At 38.9% G+C, this 21,700-nt stretch overlaps 1 protein-coding gene across 1 annotated transcript in view; it reads left to right on the top strand.

Annotated features, from left to right (window-relative positions):
- The first annotated feature begins 917 nt into the window (after positions 1-917).
- Positions 918-21,700, top strand: part of LOC113943348 (leukemia inhibitory factor receptor-like) — a 28,520-nt gene continuing 7,737 nt past the window's right edge. Inside the window, exons 1-12 of the mRNA XM_027634997.1 lie at positions 918-960; positions 1,152-1,202; positions 3,935-4,046; positions 7,574-7,740; positions 8,795-8,934; positions 12,075-12,216; positions 12,378-12,460; positions 13,526-13,736; positions 15,383-15,541; positions 16,554-16,676; positions 17,246-17,398; positions 20,283-20,426. Coding sequence (XP_027490798.1) covers positions 918-960; positions 1,152-1,202; positions 3,935-4,046; positions 7,574-7,740; positions 8,795-8,934; positions 12,075-12,216; positions 12,378-12,460; positions 13,526-13,736; positions 15,383-15,541; positions 16,554-16,676; positions 17,246-17,398; positions 20,283-20,426 — 1,528 coding nt within the window. The remainder of the gene's footprint in view (positions 961-1,151; positions 1,203-3,934; positions 4,047-7,573; positions 7,741-8,794; positions 8,935-12,074; positions 12,217-12,377; positions 12,461-13,525; positions 13,737-15,382; positions 15,542-16,553; positions 16,677-17,245; positions 17,399-20,282; positions 20,427-21,700) is intronic.

The following is a 21,700-nucleotide window of genomic DNA, read 5'->3' as shown; positions in this document are numbered from 1 at the left end:
TTAGAAGCATGCTCACAACCCTCTCTCTTTAAGTAAGTGATTAATTTTAAGCTGATTTTTTTCCCCTGTTCAGTACTCAACCTGAAATATACCATGGTTGCCAAGATAAGTTAATAATTTGCCTATCTTCAGGTAGGTCTGGATCCCATCTCTGATAGCAACTATCTAAGCCCAGAAGGGAAATTTCCCACAGTAATGAAATTTTCTGAAAATTTCCCTTTCCATCTCTAACAGTAACAGCTATTGTGGCTCTGCTGGCTTCTGTGCTCAGAATGTTCTTTGACTTAATGGTGTTTATAGCCACACCTGATTTTCACCTATGGTGATTTTTGGTTGCATTATGGCCCCCAGCATAGGTACCAATAGACACAGCTGTACTGGCCTGACCCCCCATACGTACCAATATAGACACAGTATCTTTGCAGTGGTGAAATTACACTGAAAGAGAGAAGTCAGAAAGTGAAGACAGTCCAGGTCTTCTGCTGGATTTTTTTACAGTACTCAAGCATTCATAGTAGAGTCAGTCAAACACGTTGACTTCCTTTTAATTGATAATCTCTCTAATTCACTTTGACATTTAGTCTAGGATTTTCAAAGCAGTTTGAAGTACCTATATAAGCTTAAATCAGTTTGCACTGCTGTTACCTCAGACACCAACAAAAATCTCACTGTGACTACTTACAAACACCAAGGCAGAAAGTTCTTGGTTTTCAGAGGGGTTGTTAGGATTTTGTAAGTACAATTAATAATATGGAGCTCATGTGTCCCTCGCATTATCATCAATAGACTTGTTACTTGTGTTCAGCCAGTAAGAGTATAGGTGTTAGAATGAATAGGAAGTCTGAAGAGGAAGTGTGAAAAATAGACTGAAGACAGCATAATGTTGATTGTAATCATTACGCTTCTATACAGAGAAGATGAAGAACTCTCTGCTCACAGCTGTCTTTTTACTTGCAACAGGTGAGTTTTCATATGCTGCACCACTTACTGCTGCTTATAAATAGTAAAAATGCTTAATGCTACTCAAAGATGAAGTTGTACAAAAAAAAAAATCATGACCAAACTGCGGGTAGGAGAAACAACCACCAGTAACAATTTTTCCTAATTCTTTCACAGTCGTCTTGATAAACAATTCTTTATTTGCTCTCCAGATTCCTGCAGCTGCACGAGCTGGAACTCTTCGTTCTGCTGGCAGCTCCCAGGTGGGTAATGTCGCTCCCGCAGCCCCGGCGCGGTGACAGCGGCGGTGGCACCGCGGGGTCCGAACGGCCCCGCCCGGGTCCTGCCGCCGCCTGGAGGCCGCCGCCGCCCCTCCGCACGGCCCCGAGGTTTCACCCCAAAACAACCGCCCGCGTTTTCTGAATGGAAAATCCGCCCGGGGGAGCACAGGCAGGTGTATCCGCGTGACGGCGGAGTGTTCGGGGTAATCGACACGCTGGGAGTGAATCCCACCCGGTGCGTCGGGAATAACCACGGCTTCAAAAGACCGCGGAACCTGTAATGTTTATGTGTGACCGACACTTATGCTTTCCATTTAACTGATAAATTACTGATCATGGAGAAAAGGACCAGTCCAACGCATTTCAATAGAGATTTTTACAAAGCAGTGGGTGCTCATATGATGTAATTTGTGCTGTATTTAATAGAGTAGACAGGAGCACCTTACTTGCTAACAGCGAGAGAGTGTAATATTATTAGTTACACTCTCACAGGAGAGGTGATAGGTTTTTGAGTACACAGTGACAGTGGGCAAGACATCTTCAGGAGGAGCATGTTTTTTCTGAAATTAGCTATGAATAATTTTCTAATCCTTGCAATTAGCCAGCCAGACTAAATTCCACTAAAGCATTACTGAGAACACAAGACATGCAGGAAGAAAAACAGAATATTCTAGAGGGAAAAACAATTCAGGGTGTTGTTTTTAGCTTGATTTGCGGGGTTTGGGGTTTTGTGATTTTTGTTTGTTGTTGTTTGTTTGTTTGTTTGGGGGGGCTGTTTGTTTGTTCGGGGTTTTGCTTGTTTTTCTAATGGAGGAACTGATTTGTGTTTTCTTTAGATGAAAGAATTTTTTTCTTTTTTTCTTTATTTGCACAGCTCTTGGAGCACAGTCATGATACAGGACTAGCAGTATGCTAGGGCTAGGAAGAATTAATAATATACATGTTAAGGTAAAGCAGTACAGTAAAATAAAGACAGCATTAGACTAAAACTGAATGTTCATGTGAACACTAATACAAACAGGACAAGTGAAAATAAAATTGTGTAAGATTCCTTATGCTCATCTGGAGAAAGTAAGTTAAAACTTCAGTATATTGGGATGGGGTGGTGCTTTGGGGTGTTAGTTGAGCTAATACACTATTTTCACACATAAAATCTACTATTATTTTTTTGTCTACTCTAATACTATAATCTTATGGAAAAAAAACAGAGGGAGTTTGTAAAACTTAGCGCATGAGGAACAGTACAATCTCCTGTTGTTCTATAAGCAGAGATAGGTCTGTAACATTGTGGTCACCACTTGATTCTGAGGTAACAGAACTGTTATTTCAAATAGTTCCAGGAGCAGTATATTATCCATGTATTGACATGAAGGGTTGTAGAAGTTCCAAAAAGGTTTTGTTTTCAGGTTTTGTTTTCAGGTGTTTCTTCAAAACAAGAACAAAGAAACACCAATGAGGTGAAGGATTTAATTCAGAGCAAAACAGGAGAAGAATGTGAGAGCTGTTGCTGTTTTTCCCAGTTGTTATAACACCATGTCCATGGGTGAGGAGGACAAGATGTGTTTTGGCAGCTACACTGAAAAAGCAAAGGTTTCAGTAATTTGCACACTGCTGTAGAAACAAGGAAGACCTGATCTCCACCTTCTTGAAAAGAAGCCGTACATACCTGAACTGATACAGCATAACTTTACTAGAAAAGCACTATTCTTTTTGGTATGAGAAGTGTCATAGAGTGAGGGTATTAAAGCCAGAGCTGTACTTATCTGACACACTTTTTGAACCAAAAGAACTTTTGACTTAAATATACATATGCCATCTCGTTGAAAGGAATACCAAGGGTACTCAGTAACTCAGGTTGTGGGAAGAAATTGCTCTGAATGAGGAAAAGAGGACTGGTGTTTTATCTCATAACTTAGGTTGTGAGACATCATAACCATACTGTAACACGAGCTCCAGACATATGCATATTTATTTATCAAATAAAAAAGCATTTCTTATTCAAGAATGATAGGCTATTGGTGATTTGTTAAACCTAATAAGCATAAAGAACAACTGACTCTACTTATCAGGAAAAATTAATTTTTATCACCATAAGCATCCTGTACCTGTTAAAATCCTGATCTACTTTTCTGAACAACAACAAAAAATTCTGGGTCCTTTTTTCAAAGTGGAGGTAGCACTTTGAGACATCATGCCTGATTCTTCTGAACTAGTAGTTCAGACAGCAGGACAAAAAACAAAAGGACAACAATCATATTTTATCATTACCATCTCTGATAAGAGGCTTTTGAAAACCTGAAATAAACTTAACTGCTAGAGATCAAAAATTAGTTCTTTTAATAATGTCATCAGTGTTTAATTTCACTCCAGCTGAAAAATACGTATGTTTAGTTGCAAAAAAGCCTCATACTTTGCTTCCAAAAATTAATCACAAATAATTTTGCACATTATGTTATGCTCCTCCTGTTTTATAATGTGATCTTTGTAAGGCTGGCAGTACGAGAGTAATACTGGTTTTAGCCAGCATTGTTCTAAACTCCAGATAGACATGACTTATGGTTTTGAAGCCATTATGGGGTCTAGTCAACAAGTTATGGACTGGTTTGTGTTTGGGTTTGTTTCTCATAGTCCCTTTGAGCTGGTTAATGGTAAAAACTGTTTACTATCATTGCCTGTGATGAGTCTTTTCCAGTGCATGTGTTTTCATCTTCCAGACTGGGACAATGAATTGGTGTGCTACAGAGAATTCAGTGAGGATCTAACCTGTACCTGGCTGCCAGTACCTAGTGCTCCTAATAGAGTTAATTATACTATATACTTTAAATGGTAAGTCTGAAGAGTAATTTCAGAAAACAAAAAAATATTATTGCTGTTATATGATTCCCACTTGCCAGAGTTTTGCTCCACTATTTTTCATCACATTGTAGGTTATTACACAACACTGGTCAATATCTTTCTTTACATCTCCTCAATACCTATTGATTTGGTAAGAGCTTGGTAACAGTGTGGTGCATTAACCCTGGCTAGACATCAGGTGCTCACCAAAGCTGCTCTATCCCTCTCCTGCTCAGCTGGACAGGGCAGAGAAAATACGAGAAAAGGCTCGTGGGTTGAGATAAGGACAGGAAAAGATCGCTCAGCAATTACCATCATGGGCCAAGCAGACTTGATCTGGGAAAAGGAATTTAATTTATTAACAATCAGATCAGAGTAGAGTAATGAGAAATACAGACGGAACTTAAAACACCTCCCCCCCATGCTTTCCCTCTTACTGGGCTTAACTTTTCTCCTGAATTGTCTATCTCATCCACCAAGCAGTGTGGGGGGATGGAGAATGGGGGTTGTGGTCAGTTCATCATATGTTATGTCTGCCACTTCTTTCTACTCTCATTCTTCCCCTAGTCCAGCAAGGGGATTCTCCCACAGGAGATAATCTTCCATGAACTCCTCCAGCATGAGTTCTTCACATGAGGCTGCAGTTCTTCCTGAACTGCTCCAGTGTGGGCCCTCCCATGGGGTACAGCACTTCATGCACAGGCTACACAGTCTGTACCCCCATGGAGTACAAGGCCTGACAGCAAACCTGCTCCAGCTTGGGGTCCTCTCTCCACAGGCCCACAGGTCCTGCTAGGAGCCTGCTCCAGCACAGGGTCACAGCCTCCTTTAGGCACATCCGCCTGCTGCTGTGTGGGATCCTCTATGGGCTGCAAGTGGATCTCTGTGCTGCTGTGGACCTCCATGAGCTGCAGGGGCACAGCTACCTCACTATGGTGTTCACCACTGCTTGCAGTGGAATTGCTGCTCCGTTGCTTGGAGCACCTTTGCTCCTTCTTCACTAACCTTGGTGTCTGCAGAGCTGCTGCTCTCACGTGTTCTCATTCCTCTCTCCTAGCTGCTGTTGTGCAGAACTTTTTTACCTGTTCTTAAATACATTATCCCAGAGGTGCTACCACATTGCTGATGGGCTCAGCCTTTGCCAGGGGCAGGTCCATTCTGGAGCCAGCTGGAGTTGGCTCTGGGGAAAGCTTATTGCAGCTTCTCACAGAAGCTACCCCTGTAGCTCCCTTCTACCAAAACCTTGCCATGCAAACCCAATACAAAGAGTCATTATACATCTTAACATGCTTCCAACGCACTGTTTAAAACATTATTGACAAAAATCAGCTTACTCAATCACCTTTGTTTGCCTATGGACCTGCTTTGAATATTCAACACTGGTGCATTTAGAGTAAAAAACAAACAAAACAAACAAAAAGCCACCTAAACATAAAGAGACACCAAGATTTATTTTATGTATTATGTATTACGTATTATGTATTATGTATTATGCATTATGTATTATGTTATAGGATGTATCTCAGGAGATGTCAGATGTGGCATACTTTCTCGTCATTCTGAACTATCAAGCACTGGTTTAATAGATGGAGTGAACTTGCAGGGTTAATCTTGAACTGATTACTCAAAATATGGGCGTCTTCAATTGCAGTTGCGTTACAAAATTAGATATCCTCATTTTATATCTACATATTTGGGATCTCCCATGAGATTAGAAGTATGTTTAGAAATAGAGAAGTTAGATCTGAAGACATGATCTTTGCCATGAGACCGTATCATGGAGTACAGCACTGTCTGCCGTTGGCAAATTCTGATATTCATTGCTGATTATTTTGCCACATAACCCACCACTCATCATTAAAAGTGAGCTGTGGTTAGGAACATCTCCTAAATCTAAGAAAATGTCACTACACTGGGAAATTCCCCAGTGTGATCTTCTGCATGTTGCAGGGTAGCAAAGCAACCACCTTAAGGCTGAGGTTACTCCCTTCCGCCACCTTCAGTATTTTCCCACTGAAGTAGCTGCAGGTGCCAACTTGCAATAAGCACCAAATCCCACTGTATTTGCTGTCTTGCCTCTTGGGACTTCAAGGAGCTCACATTTCTTAGAATGGCAGAAGCACTTGTGAATCAGCTCTGTTTCTGTAGAGATGTTATCTGCTGCAGTATTCCTAAACTAATCCCTCTTAAAGTCCTCAGTCAAAACCAGATTGTGCTGTTCCTAGGCTGCAGGGTTGATGTTATGAACAGAGAAGGCAGAAAGAAGAGTGAAAGAGGAGGTTGGGGGGCGGGGGGGAAGGGAGGCAATTCCCTTGTTAAGATGTTGATTTTTCCAAGCCAGAATCAGGACTTTAAACTGAGTCTCCTAGGCTTCAAGCTAGTGGTCTTAAAGAAAAACTTCCTTTGTCCTCTTCTATTGTGTTAAAAGGAAAAAAAAAAGAAAAAAATCCCACATATGAAAGGGCTTTTTTCTCGCCTAGAAGAGGACATGACTTCTTTCTGCATGTAATGTCAGTTTGACATTGTAATTGTTCCTTGCCTTTGCTCCTTATGATTTAGTTGTCAGGAAGAAAAAGATAAAAGAAAAACACTCCCACAGAAAAGTTCGAACCAAGAATTCAAAATCATGCTTTGCAATATTAATGGCTGATTCACAACTAGTCCAAAGCAGAAGCTAGGCAAAACTTCAAGTACTTTTGTTCAGTTATTAAATATTGCATCATGATCAGCACATTTAATACTTGAAATATGTAGCTACGCAATTAGTATGCTGGCCCATTTCCTTAAGAACACTGAACTGGCACAGCTTTAACCTTGGAAAAAAATCTGTCCTGTGTGCAGCAGAGAGTGAAAGAGAGAGAGAGAGAGATGGAGGAAAAAAATAGGCAGCACTGTTGCATGTAAGGCATTAGACCTCTTAGGTACAATAGAAGAAGTCTAGAGGGCTGAGTCATGTGACATTCAAATATCTCATCAAACTGGTGCTTTGTGGGAACAGAAAATAGAGGATAGGCTTGTGAGAGGTTTTTCATATGTTTGTGGCAATTTACATTCATATAACTCAGAAATTTTGCTTTTCAAAAGGAATTTGGGTGCCCCTATGATAGGTGGGAAGGCTTTATGAAGTAATTTCCAACATAATTTTATTACTTTGAAATGCTCTATATACCCCACTGTAAGTATAAATCTTTTAAGTACAGATCTTGTCTTGTATCATACTGTACCTTACAAGTTTAAGGAATTTAACACACAACAAAGATTTCCATGTTTAAGTTTGCTGCAGTTACTAGGGTGCTGGAATTACACTTGCTGTTTCAAGCGCTCATACCTTACCTTCAAGGTTTCAAGATACAGAATTATGCGTATCATCATCATGGCTAGGCTTCACGAACCAAGATTATGCATATAGGTATCTGCAAAACTACCATTCGCTATAATGTTGGTTTCTGGGGACAGAGGAGGAAAGAATAACTATAATCCAAAAAAATGTTTTCCATTCTGTTTCCTTTTCTCTGAAGGAACAAAATACGAAAACTTTTTCAACGAAACACATCATCCCCTTACATCACAATTGAACGAAAGAATCTCTACATTGAACGATTTGCATACATTTGGATAGCAGTGAATTACGCTCATGCCAGCTGTGTAAAAGGAAGGAACATCTCAGTTTTACCAAGCAAAGCAGGTACAGCATCTTTTGTTACTACAGTGCCCAGTTGAAGCAGTAGTCACATTTTCTTAAAAATTATTTCCAAAATTTCAACTCCCAATACATACTTGTTATTTTTATTGATTCAGGGACCTACCCTGCAGTTTGGCTTCCTCGAATCAAGTTAATAACAGAAGTCTATCAGCTTTTACAGGAGAGGGGTTTTACTTCAAAAATATGCTGGGATATAAAATAGTAATATCCAGAGAAATATATATAGTGATATTTGTGTACGGTACTTAACCAGCTTTCTGTGCTGTCTTTGATGGTTTTCTCAATTTCTTTGTTGGTTTATAAAGAGTAGGCTGACTTAGTACTGTGCACTTAAGGAACCCTTGATATAGGGCATTAGAGTTTTGAGAAACTTTTTCAAAGTTCAACTCTTTTTGAAGGCCACTTACCCATTACACAGTGCTGCAGAGAAGATATGAAAAAAGAAGCCCTATTTACTATATCTTTTAGATGTTTATTAAAGATTCTCTACAGTATCTGGTTACTGAGATAATATTAAGAGCTTACCAAAACCTCACCTTCCCAGACTAATTATGGTCCAAGAAAAAACAGTGCTTCTCACTGCTGAGAGTTACTACCAGTGAAACCCAAATTATCACTGTGACCTCCGCTGGACACTTTTGGCTACCTTGTGTTTATTGGAAAGAAAGACAAAAAATTGCACTTACAATTATATAGCTAAATGCAGTTGCTGAAATTGAAAGATGTTCTGGTAATTTTTTATACAATTCACTAATACAGGTACTCTTGGCATTTTGATTTTGCCTTTCAGCCTCTCTCAGAATAGTATCTGCTTAGAAAAAGGGTCTTCCTGGAATTAATAGAAGCATTCACAAAAGAAAAGCAAGAGGAAAAATGCTATTTTGTTGATACCATAACGATTTAGTAATTATCAATTTCCATCCTTTTTGAAGTCTTACAGTGTTCAGCATCAAGTCTTCTATTTTTTATGAACCACACCTGATAGACATAATTACCAAAGCTTTCCTGCTCCTCTTGCATTTATTGCCCATTTTAGGGAAGTGCTTGACACCATCTAACATAAATGCTCATCAGATCACAAACCAGCTGATAGTAAAGTGGGACCCGCCCACAACCCCTACACCATATGAGCTGAGATACAGAGAGACGCTCACAGAATCCACTCAGTGGACCGTGGTAAGTACTTACAAATGACAACCACATGAGGTGCCTCACTGTCAGCTCAACAGCACATCCAGCAGGCCAAAAGTGCTATGGTACTGAAGAGCACTCAACATGGATAGCAAGGAGGTGTGGCAAGCACCACTTGTTGCTGATGCCCCTTGGGACTCTGAGCCATTGGCTGCTACTCTCTGGATGTGACCATTCAACTAATTCTTAATCCAACTAACATTACGTCCATTGAATCCATCGTTCTCCAGTTTGGGGAGAAGGATGTTGTGGGATACAAGATCAGTTCCAGCAGCATTTTAGAACATGCAATATGGTGCAGCAATAGGGTAGTACCTAAAACTGAAGGCACTAAGTAAGAGATGGAAAAACAGTCATCATTTCAATAATATCTGCATGTAGTAGCAATGACTGCTTATCCTGTTCGTTGCCATCCAGAATATCATGCAAAAGCTTTGCAAGCAGGCAGGCACGTATGCATGGTTTGCATCACTGAGTCCCTGAAATTGTCTGTTTTTCAAGTTCTGTTATTTTTTATTTGTATGAAGAATATGTGTTTACCAGCTAGAACAAAACCCCAGCTAGAAGAATGTTTAAACAGCAACGGTTCCAACTTCTTGGGCACCTCTGCTTATCTAGGAACCTCTTTCCTTCCTCTTTACTACAAGAATCTCATTCTTCCTTTTATTTCAGAAGACTCTTCCCATTTCTCTCATAGCTGACTGCCAGTTTGTTTGGCCACTTCAGGATTACTGTGAGAGGCCCATGTGAGAAAGGTTTCACCCTGGTACAGAGAACGTGCAGATCTTGGAAGGGTGCCCTTGTTCACTGGCATACAAGTCCTAGACCATTCTAGGACAGACAGTTACCCAAACATAACCCACCCAGGAGTGCAATAGATAGACAACCATGTGCAGATGGTCTGCTACATGATGTGTGGAAGAACAGAGGGTTAAGAACAGTACAAATGCATGTCCTACAGGTTCTGGAGACAGGGCAGATTAGGAGATTCATGTGTGTACTGTGAAAGACTGGTAGATAGGGCCACAGTGGATGATTTGAATGACTAAACACTACAGGTCATAAATATTCATTATCTCCCATGTCCCAGCTGATACTATGAATTTAGGCTGCAATTTCCTCCTAATCATGTGAATGTAGACTACACTTGCAAATAGGGCTGGAGGGAAAGGGTGAGTGTGGACATAAAAACACAGAACATATATAAAGCTAGAGAAGAAATAGTGTTTATCAAGGGTAGGATTAATGTACATATGATGTAATTTAGCACTTGGATCCATTCCGCTTCCCTCTTCTTCTGTAGGAGATTTGGATTCTTTCTGTAATACTGTGTGTAGTGGGATTTTTCATGACCAAGCTTGTTCTATTAGCAAAACTATACGAAGATGTCATGGGTGGAGTAACACACTTCACTCTTAAGAAAGAAGGAGCAATATATTTATTGATATAAGACAGAAATCTAGCAAAATTTCATTGTAAGTGTGACAGCACTTTCATAAGAGTAAATGGCAAGGAACATTTGATTACTGCATAGAGGATAGAGTCAGATAGAACTGTCAGGGAGACATTTTAACTGGGTCATGATGCTCAGAAAGGCTCCCCTTGCATTCTGAAATTATTCTCAGAGCCTCAGGAGTTTAGTAGATTCAGGATCCAGACTTAGTCCCAGGTCTAGTCAACAGTTTAAGTCTAAAGTATTATATATGCACAATAAATTATTTGTATCACTTAAATGAGATTTCAAAGTTTCAGTGCAGTAATTTCCAATTTGTTTATCAAGTATCTGATGGGATAAGTATTTTCCCAGTCTTGAGGAGTAATCTTGAGAGGTGTCCCTACTCAAGAGATCCTGGTGTGCACCCCCACTGCTGTGCAGGAAAGCTCAACAGGCCCTTGGCTGTCCACTATTTAAGGGGTAAGATGATTCACTTTTAGACTTATTTGCATATTCACTTCAGATATTAGTTTCTTCCAAACTTGACTTGGGTCGAACCTTAACCACCACTATGGTTAGGTGGACGAATTGTTCAAATTAGCCTTGGCTGTTGTGTTGCTATCTGTCTTCCTCAAATCAACCTCAAGCTAGATGCAGCCATCATAACCAGACACACCCATTATGACAGCTGGTAGTGGTTATCACTTGAGCAGGGTTACAGGAAATAAAGGTCAGGCTGGAGGTGGGGGGTGAGCATACTGCCACAGAGGTTAATTAATTAACTTTAATAAAAAAATAAAGCACTGCAGTAATTTAAATGGAAGAGCTAGTCACGTTATACTGGGGCTTTGTTGGTTTTAGGGTTTCTTTTGTTTGATTGGTTGGGTTTTGGGGTGTTTTTTAGGGAATATATATAATTAAGAAAACAAAAGTTTACAGCAAACAAATGCTAACAGAGGTATTTCAATCTGCAATAGGACTTCTACAAAAAACACAATACCTGGAACTGACCAGACAAAAGGTCTATTAATGCAGGATACTGTGCTCTGATAGCAGCCACCAATGGACATCTGGTAAAGAGTGTAAAATAAGCATTTAACAACAATTTTTCATCATATTTTCTCCTAGTTTCCACCTCAGAGATTTCCTTAGACACAGGTGGCATCTTTGTTTCAAGAAAAATTCCATTCCCTGTACAGTTACTGGAGCACCAGTGCTATCATCAGCTGCAGATGCAGATTACTTCTGCTGTGCTAAGGCATAGGCAGGCACACATTCAGTCCAGTCATGATCTTGACCACATCAGTCACATGGATCTATTTAGACATACTGTTATTTCTGAGAATAAGGTGATTTTTTTTAATATTTAATTTTCCCTTGACATCTTGTTCTTGAGAATGCCAACAAGGCTCAGAGTTAAATAAATTATTATTTTTCAGTATTTATCATGTCTAATTGATTTTAAAAATGTGTGGTTGCTTACTGTCCTGACTGAGCAAAACAAGTTCATGAAAAAGAGGGTATTGCTTTGAAAGAATGAAAACACCTTGGCTAGAATGTACAGTAATTCCTATTTGATGGCAGGAATACCTACTTTCAGCTGCAGTCAGAAGGCTGGTCCTTGGCTGAGAAAACAATTAATATAAGATTATATTTTATTGGTGCCACATAAATTAAACATTTTTTTTAGGTGCCTGTAGAAAGCAATGCTGTCAATATCACCATTTTGAATTTAAATGCTGTGTCTTCATACATCGTTCAGCTCAGATGCATAGCCAACGGTGGTCTGAACTGTGTTTGCGTTTGGAGCAAAGAGATTTTTGTCCCTCACAGTAAGTGAAATGTAGCTTTACCCTACTGGGAATAAGCATGAATGTAAAATCCTTTACAAACCTTGTGTCATATGAAATAGCATTTTCAGATACTGTTGAAAATATGAACATCAGAATGATTCATATGAGTGCATATCTCCATCTTTTTCCACATTTACTAGAACTCATGAATAAGCCAAGAATATCATATAATGTAACTACGCAAATCTCTCCAGGAAGAAGAAGTGTTCTTCTGAAGTGGGAGGTAATGTCCGAGTTTCAGTACCTTCTGTTGTGTACATGCTAATTATTTATTACCTTATAGGGAAAATGAGAATTTCTCATTCTGTTGAGACTGCACTCTATATGCAAAAGGTATTGGAGGTTGTACACTTGCTTCCAAAGTCCCTGCATTTGTATGCTGATGATTTAGGTGCTAGAAAATAGCAAGACAAAAATACATCAAATTATAAAATTGAAAAATTATTAAATCTCTCATTCCTATCTTGGGAAAAACATCTATTTTCATTTTAAGACCTTCCATCTTTATCAGAAATTCCTCTTAAGACACGTGCCTTTTAAATTAATAAATGTTTTCCTGTCTATGTTACTCCAAAATTGCCCAATTATTTCATTAAGATAACCCAATCTTACAGTTTTGTGGTATCTACACACTATTAATTTTGTGCCAGAAAGAACAGACAAACTCGATATCAGAAATAATCCTTGCAGAATTCACAGGTCTTCATGTATTAAGTTTCTACCAATATTGTAGTAATTTCCATTTCTGTGCACTCATTTTCCAATCTCTCATTAAGAGCAGTACAGTAAAATAATGAGTGAACCACCACCAGAACTACCCAGAAATTGGATATTTAACATGTTCCAAATTTGTAGTGTAATTACTAGCATTTCTCTTTAAAGAGACCAGATACCTAATCAAGCCCAAGTAGATGAAGATTCCCAGAGGCATAAATATCAATTAAACACCTTTCATTAACTTCTAAGTTCCTAATAATGAGGGATATGTTCCAGTGAAATGTAGAGAATGTTACAGCTGCTTCACTATTGTTATTACTAATTGGATACACACAACTAAGATCTCAATTAAGGGAAATTTTTATTCCCGTGCTTAAATCCTCTCAATTTAAGCATGCTCTTAATTTTAAGGAAATGGTTTGCTTTATTGATTCCTAATGACCTAATTAAAACAGTATGATTTTATCCTCATCATTAGAAGTTATATTTTGTCTATGTAATAAATTCCTCTTGATTTTCTGCACGGGACATAACAACATTTATAGAATAACAATCTTTTTCCTCTTGCCAGGAAACAAAAAGTGAGAACATCCTTGGATATTTCGTTAATGTGGAAAGAATACCCAACAGTTGCAGTGACTCACCAAATCGCATCTTTCTCAATGACAGAAAAATTCTTCTAAATCTCTCCATGGCTTACTATAGAGTTCATATTTCTGCCCATAATGAAGCAGGAGAATCTCCACAAGCCATCTACATTGTCCCAGAATTCTCTGCAATAGGTACTTACCTTATCAATCCTTCACTAGAGTGGTGGTGAAGTTTTATGAGCAATCTCTAAGGCTACTTTTTGACGCACTTTGGGATAAGTTAAAGCATTCTCTTGAGTATTTTTTAGGCTCATACTTTCACATAGTGAGAGTCAGTATTGTTTCTTAAGAAAGGATTTCAGTAGAAGTTAACAGACTAAGCAATTTAATATTCAGTTTAGCACTTGTGCTTTCTCAAGCTACAGAAATTACTATGTGCTACATCTGCCCAGCAAAATGCTTTATGAACTGTTCTCAACAGTAAGTATGTGCCAGTGGTTTAAAAAAAGTTCACAAAACTATGTGTAAATCTAAGTTTTTTGAATTAACTAACTATTAGGACACTTGCTACTGTCTTTTATTTCAGTATTACTCTAACAGGCGCATGGGACAAGGAACAGATGGGATGTACTTGTCATATTTTGACAAAGAGCAAGGTTTCATGATACCTACATATACGGTTTTTTCATTTAAACAATAGAACTATTTAACAATGTTTTGCTTATAATTAAGCTAGTTTCATGTGTTACAATCTTGAGCTATAGTTATTGCAATATCAGAAAACCTCTTTCTTCCACAGTAAGATTTTCTTTTTTTTTAATTAAGCTATAGCATTCACAAGTGAAAATGTGTTTAAGTACCCTTGTTGATCTTCTGATATCTGCAACTGATTGCTTTTCCAGGATTTTCTAACACACTCCCCTCCTTTTCCCTGCAAAGAGGTAACAACTTGATTTTTCCCTTACATTTCAGTCCCTTAGCTCTTTTCTGATGAAATATATACTACCACCTCAAGTGACCTTTTGACTGACAATCAGTTGTCTACTGAATCTCTCAGCCTGTCTTCATGGCTCTCTCCAGACATCTGTTTCCCTTTGGCTGCATTTCTATGCAGGTTCTCTGTATCTGTCATGAATTACTGGGAAGATATTTGCATAAGGTGCATTCCCAAGATAAATTACTTCTCAGCATACCCAACTTTTGCTCAGCTAGTACAGCCATTTTCTTTAATTTGCCTTTATTATATTGGTTTCCTGACAGGAGATAAAATGGAGAATTTTTATGTCTACCACTTCTTACCCCAAAATGGCAGGTTGCTCTTCTCCCTCATTAGTGTCAGTCAGAAGGTCTTTCCTAGTTTAATAGTCTATCTTTTGAAATGTCAAAATGTTTAAAATCCTTGCAGAATATGCAAAGTGTATGAAATTTGTATGATATACCTGACATTAGCCAGTTCTCCTCCTCTCCTACCCAGGCAAGAACTATCTCATAGTTGCTCTATGTATAGGACTTGCAGACTCACAGGAGGTTATTTAGCAACACCAAGCTTCCTCTTCCTGAGGCTTGGAACAGCCATTTAATTTCTGACAATTGGAAACAAGGAAAAGTCATGAACAGCAGTCAACATTGGAGCCACCAGACACTTGCAAAGTACTAAATGCTAAGTTTTCTCTGTTGAGTTACTAGGAGAAACCTTACTAAGATAAGCAAGGTAAGTCACTTGCAATGATAACTACTTAATGAATAATCTTCGAAAAAGAGCAAATGGGAGAAAGCAAGCAACAGAGGAGAAATCTGCTTTGCTGTTTATTGATCTCTAATTGTATGTTTGTTCACAGACTTACCTGGTCAAATTCATGTCAAACGCCAGGGAACTAATGCCATTGTCACCTGGACTCCAGAATACAATCCAAAATGTTTTGTGGTTGATTGGGGCACTGGTAAAGAGGATATGCACATGAAAATAATAACTACAGCTACTGGAAATTTCACTCTAGGTAACAACAACCAGTGCATCTCCTGTGGAGGCACCCTTTCATTTATTGATTATTTTTGGTTGGGAACAGTAGGATTTTTCATTCTGTTTTCAAGGGCAAACTGAAGATCCATCCAGATAAGTGCAATTTTTAATCTTTGTCCAGTGCTGAGACATTATTTAATGTTTAGCAACACCACAGCAGATAAAAAGCAAAGCTTTCAGTAGGATTCTTCTGGTCACAGTTGGACAAGAAATGCAGCTAAACTGCTGCTGCTGGTATAATGTCTGTCCTTGCCCACATTCAAGGCAGACCTATACACCACTGCCTTTAAAAAAAGCTTCTATCTTGTGCCTAGATAAGCTAATCTTTAAACGTAAACTGCTCTGTTACAGTCTCCCTAAGATTAATTTCTTTTTTTATCCCAATGGCTATATTTATCAAAGCCTAAGCTCTCAGCTCCCGTATTCTGCTTACCAAGCTGGGCACGATGCAGTCAGGGACCACTTTTTGGGACAGACATTGCATATCTTCATTAAAGTCATGTAGGTGACTCTTGCAAAGGCCATTCAAGACAGGTTTACTTGTACAACAGAGAACATTTAGCTTCAGAGTTCTATAAATAAATGCTCCTTTTCCTTGGTCCTTCTGCAACATCTACTTATTTTGCTTGGGTTTTTATATGCTAGCTGAGTGGAAAGTGTCTGTTCTTGAACTAAGGTGTCTATAACCATTTTAGTTCCTGATTTCTCCTTTGGCAGTTAATGCCTTCCAGAGGGAGACTATAAGCAGATCTGTCACCTTTTAAAAGAAAACCCATGTTATGTGTTGTCCTGCTTTTGAAAAAATTTGCATTAAGCATCTAGAGACATTGAAGACGGATTTATATATTTTGTACTCAGCACTATAAACTTATAGTAGGCTATGTCGCAGAAAGTAAGAATTATACAGAAAAACTCTAAAGCTATAGTTTCTCTCCTCTATAATTTATAACTTTTCAGTAAACCCTGATGCATATTTATTTGTTTTCCAGATAATTTTCAGCCTTATAAGTTGTACAAAATAGTGGTACATGCATCTGATGTGTGTCGGTGTGAAAGTTTCATAAGACATGAAAAGACTTTTGGAGTGACGCGCTTTTACCTTGTGGAAGGAGGTATTCCTCCCCTTTGTATAACCTTATCCTTTGTATTTCTTCTCATTCCTATCTGCAGCCATAGGTTACACAAAATTTCTTTTCCAGGGACTGAACAGTATTCTTCAGTTGGCATTGCGTTTGGTCTTAGCAGTTACGCCCTGGCAGTGAATGACCTGAATGCTGTTCCTCCCTGAAAGATGCACAGAAATATTTTTATTATACATGATACTACCAAAAATAACAGAAAGAGGGGCTCAGATTTGCTACTCCCTGGAGCTCAGTTTTTAGCGGTGGTTGAAGTCAGATTTTCCAATCCCAGTTCGGTAGTGTCTCATATTGCAAGACGAAACGAGTACAGCTGTGGCTCTTAGAGTAAAATCTTTGTAAGACAGTCACAATTCCTACTACTTTGGTATTTTTTAAGATGAGGTTTTTTTATTATATGGGATTTCTTCTTTCTCTTGCCCCCTTTATATAGCATTTAGAATCTGGCAAGGAATTCCCTAGGAAGCAGCTAGGTTTCAATATTGTATGTCTATTGCAAAAGTATTGATGCAGAACTAATATAATTATCTGGGTTTTTTAAGTTCCTAGGACAGGTCCCACTAATGTGACAATTCTGAATATCACAAAGCATTCTGCACTTGTGAAGTGGAACGAAATAGCTGCTGAAGACTGTTTGGGCTTTCTCCGGGGATACAGAATCAGCTACACGGATTCAACAAGGAAAAAGTCTCTGGGTAAGTCACCATTGCTCAGAACAAGGCAGCAGGTCAGAGCCATGAAAGAAAAGCTTCATCCAGACCATTAGCTGTGGCTACAGTACGTGCTGAGTTACTTAAGATTTCTGTGCAAATTGAGTGCTCTCAAAGATCAGCTCCTGGTTACATCTTTAATGCTCTAGATGCTCCCATGAATACTTGGAATTTTCTAGATATTATCTCAAATTAAATATTGCTATTTCCTTAAAAATTACATTTCTAAGACTACTGCAGAATTCTCTAGTAACACTTAAAGGAAGACAACACTTTCAGTGTTTCTGAAGTACTAAGATTTTAGTCACAACACTTTTATATTTCATTGCAACTCATCCAAGATTGAGTATAAGCCTTTTTGTAGGACTTAAGACATTATATATTTAATTTTTCAACTTAATTAGCAGCTTGTATTTTTTACCTGTTTCTAAAGACACCATTATTAATTTACTTTTAGAAACATTTTCTTAAATTGATAGCTTTTGTGTTTAATTTTGGACTTGATGACCTAAAAGTCTTTTCCAACCTTAGCAAACTACAAATTACGAAACTTCTACACATTGAAGTAAATGGATAGTTCTGCATTCAAACTATTTGAGTTTTCAACAAAAAAGATCCCCATCTGAGGTGTTGTTTAAGGCACGAACCCCACCAGTGACACAACCAAGTGGCAGAACTGAGGTTTAAATACAGCGCTTAAACATGTCACAGGATCTTTCAACCAATGACAATCAAGTATTGATTGGGCACACATGAGAACCCGGAAAACTACAACTTCTATGATCCCTTGCTACACTCATACATCTTTTGATAAATATTTTCCTTCTGGTCTATAGTGGAAAGTCTCCTTGCAATAAGTAATAATACATTAACTTTGCAAGTACTGACTTTCAAATAAAATTGTAGACATGTTAGGGAAGACAAATAGCATCTAAGACCTGACAAAAGAGTATAGCAAGGGTTCTATAATTCATGTTGACCTATGCCATTACAGAATGATAGAAAGTCTTCTAAAGGCTCTTTTCTACCCCAAATACCTATCAGAAAGCACAACAGGCAACAGAATAGGAGCATCCAGGATTGAACTTGTTTCTTTCTTTTTTCCTCTGCCCTAATCAGTCAATACAACAGTGACATGACACCCAATTGCCATGTTTTCCAGGAAAGAAGTATAATCTTATTGAAGAATGTGGGGGAAGGAAGTCTGTAGGCTAGAGTACCACACCCACTTCTGTGAAGATCTGAAATCCACAGTGGCAGACTTGAAAAGTAGTTTCTGCCCTACCAAAGGCATACTACAGCATAGTTGGTTGCACATTATTCTGGACAGGGGACCATCAGAAAAGAAAGGTTGATCTGAACACTCCACAAAGAAGATGAAGCAGAATGCACAGCCCCTTTTCTGTACTGAATGATGTGTAATAGCACTAGTATAAGTCAAGGTGAACAACTACTGACTACTGAAGTGAAAGTAAAGCACATGATAGGGCCTAATCCTCATGTTCACTGTTACAGTCTTCATAAAACAACTGTTCAGCATGTTGGATATATTTTCCTCTCGTGAAGTATACATAGCCTTCTGCATTCATCACCTGTGGTGGTTTGACCCTGGCTGGATGTCTGTGCCCACTAGAGCCACTCAGTCACTCCCCTCCACAACTGGACAGGGGAGGAAAATGTAATGAAAGGCTCATAAGCTGAGATAGGGACTGGGAGAGATCTCAAATAGATTACAGTCACAGGGAAAACAGACTCAGCTTGGGGAAACTAATTTAATTTATTTCCAATTAAATTCAGAGCAGGATAATGAGAAATAAAACAAACCTTTAAAACACCTTCCCCCATCACTCTCTCTTTCCAAGGCTCTGCCCTCTCCCCCCCAGTGGTGCAGAGAGATGGGGAGTAGGGGTTACAGTCAGTTCATCGCAGGTTGTTTCTGCCACTGCTCAGGGAGAGGTGTCCTTTCCTTGCTCCAGTGTCCCTCCCATGGGAGACAGTTCTCCATGAACTTCTCCAGTGTGAGTCCTTCTCATGGGCTACAGTTCTTCAGGAAGTGCTCCAGTGCGGGTATCTTTCCACAGGGTACAATCTTTCAAGAACAGGCTGCTCCAGTGTGGGTCCCCCACAGGGTCACAAATTCTACCAGGAAACCTGCTCCAGTGTGGGCTCCTCTCTCCACAGGTCTGCAGGTCCCTGCCAAGAGCCTGCTTCAGCATAGGCTTCCCACAGGGTAGCAGCACCTTTTCAGGCATCCACTCGCTCCAGCGTGGATGTCCTCTGTGGGTTGCAGGTGGACCTCTGCACCCCCATTGACCTCCATGGTCTCCATGATCGGCACCGCAGGCTGTAGGGGAATCTCAACCCCAGTGACTGCAGCACCTCCTCTCCCCTCCTTTTCCACTGACTTTGATTTTTACAGAGCTGCTGCTCCCACATATTCTCATTCCTCTCTTCTTTGGCTGCAATTATATCTGTATAATAACTTCTTTTCCTTATTAAATATGTTATCACAGAGGTGTTATTATCATTTCTGATTGGCTTGGCTTTGGCCAGTTGCGGTGCCATCCTGGAGAACATTGGGGAACCTTCTAGCAGCTTGTCACAGAAGCCATCCCTATAGCCCCTCTGCTACTAAACGCAGTACATCCTTAGTGTGTTAAAAGCTCATGCTTTTTACCTCTGGATTTAAAATGTATATAAATATTTTTGAGAAATCTTGTACCATCCAAACAACATCGGCACCATGTAGATTCCTCCAGATGTGGATTAGGGCACTGAAATTATGCCTTTTCCCCAGTCAGCTGCACTGATACTCACTCAGCCACTAGAGTTCACCTAATCTCCTCCCCCAACCCTTCTTGCATTTCAGCTGTTACTCTCAATTCTTCTACCACAAGTTACCATCTTACTGGACTGAAGGAAAAAACCATCTATCGTGTGCAGATTTCAGGATTCACTGATGCTGGAGAAGGACCTCTGACTCTATCACAACCTTTCAGCACTCCAAAATATGGTACTGCGGAACTTCTGTGCAACTGCATTACACAGCATGAATCCTTTCTTTATGCTCTCTATATGCCCTTGTTCTATCTCTTCCTGCTTCTCAAGTAATCACAGACTGCTCATGCACAAGAGTTATTATTCAATCTTGGTTACTGAGACCAAACACACAAAATTTTTCCTCTTTTTAAGGTAAACTACACATCACAGAACAATTCTACCTGTATTTTACTACCTAGCAGACAGGGAAGACTTAACTAGGGTTCCTCATCTCTGAAACCTTTTCTGACATTTTTATGCTAGCTACATGCACATATCTTTATTTATTGACGATTCCTGTCATAGATTTCAGCAGTTTAGATTTCTGCCTGGGATTAGTAAAATTTAATAGTCTTTGCTCTTGGCAAAATCCTGAGCAATCCCATAAAACTGGCCATTAAACTGTAAAAAAAAAAAATTAAGTACCTTTTAATTGCTCCTATTGTGGGTGACAGCCAATCAAATATTATTTGTTTTCTAATAATTTAAGTATATTCTAAGTAACAGATTCTTTAGTTCGCTGGCAAAAGTTCTTTTTCTGAAGGGTGCCTGGATAGGCTAAGAAGATCAACAGTTAGGTTTCTAAAGCCTCAAATACTGTAATTATATAGGGTTGGCCAAATATAGTTTTCAAACCTTTTTAACACCTCATCAGTGAAACTAAAACTAACACTGCAGTAGACTCTTTTTTCTTTGTTTGACCACAACTTCACTTAATTGAAGCTTTCTAAATAGAAAAGAACAGGCTAAGATGGTATCAGTAACCTGTGAAATTCAGAGACAGAAGTATGTAAATGGTTTCTCCCCTGAACAGCTTTTTTTGTACTAAGTGAAGGAGTTATAAATACAAACAACTAAATAGTCAAAAGTGTGATGCAGGAAGAAAAAGGAAAGAAACTTAAAATCTTCCTTGAAATCAACAGGATTTTTGCCCCCTTCTCCCCCACACTGAAATACTTTCTCCTGTCAATGCAAAATATTACAGTATCTCCCTGGAGTTTTTCTGCAGGACTTTATTCCACTTATCCTACCAAATATATATTTGGAGAGGATTCAATTGTCCAGTAAAGTAACAAAAATGCAGAGTGAAATTAATGCAGCATTTTAAAAATTCAAGTAATTACAGTAAATTTAAACATTACATTTAGTATTTCTACATATAGGTAGCACTACAAAATAGCAATTAAATTTGTAAATCTGTAGTAGTATTGAACACCTTGAACTGAGATAAAGTGTCTCAGAGATTCC

The sequence above is a fragment of the Corapipo altera genome, unplaced genomic scaffold (assembly GCF_003945725.1).
Source record: "Corapipo altera isolate COAL_440 unplaced genomic scaffold, ASM394572v1 61411, whole genome shotgun sequence".
Taxonomy (NCBI): Eukaryota; Metazoa; Chordata; class Aves; order Passeriformes; family Pipridae; genus Corapipo; species Corapipo altera.
This window is presented reverse-complemented; position numbering and strand designations above follow the sequence as displayed.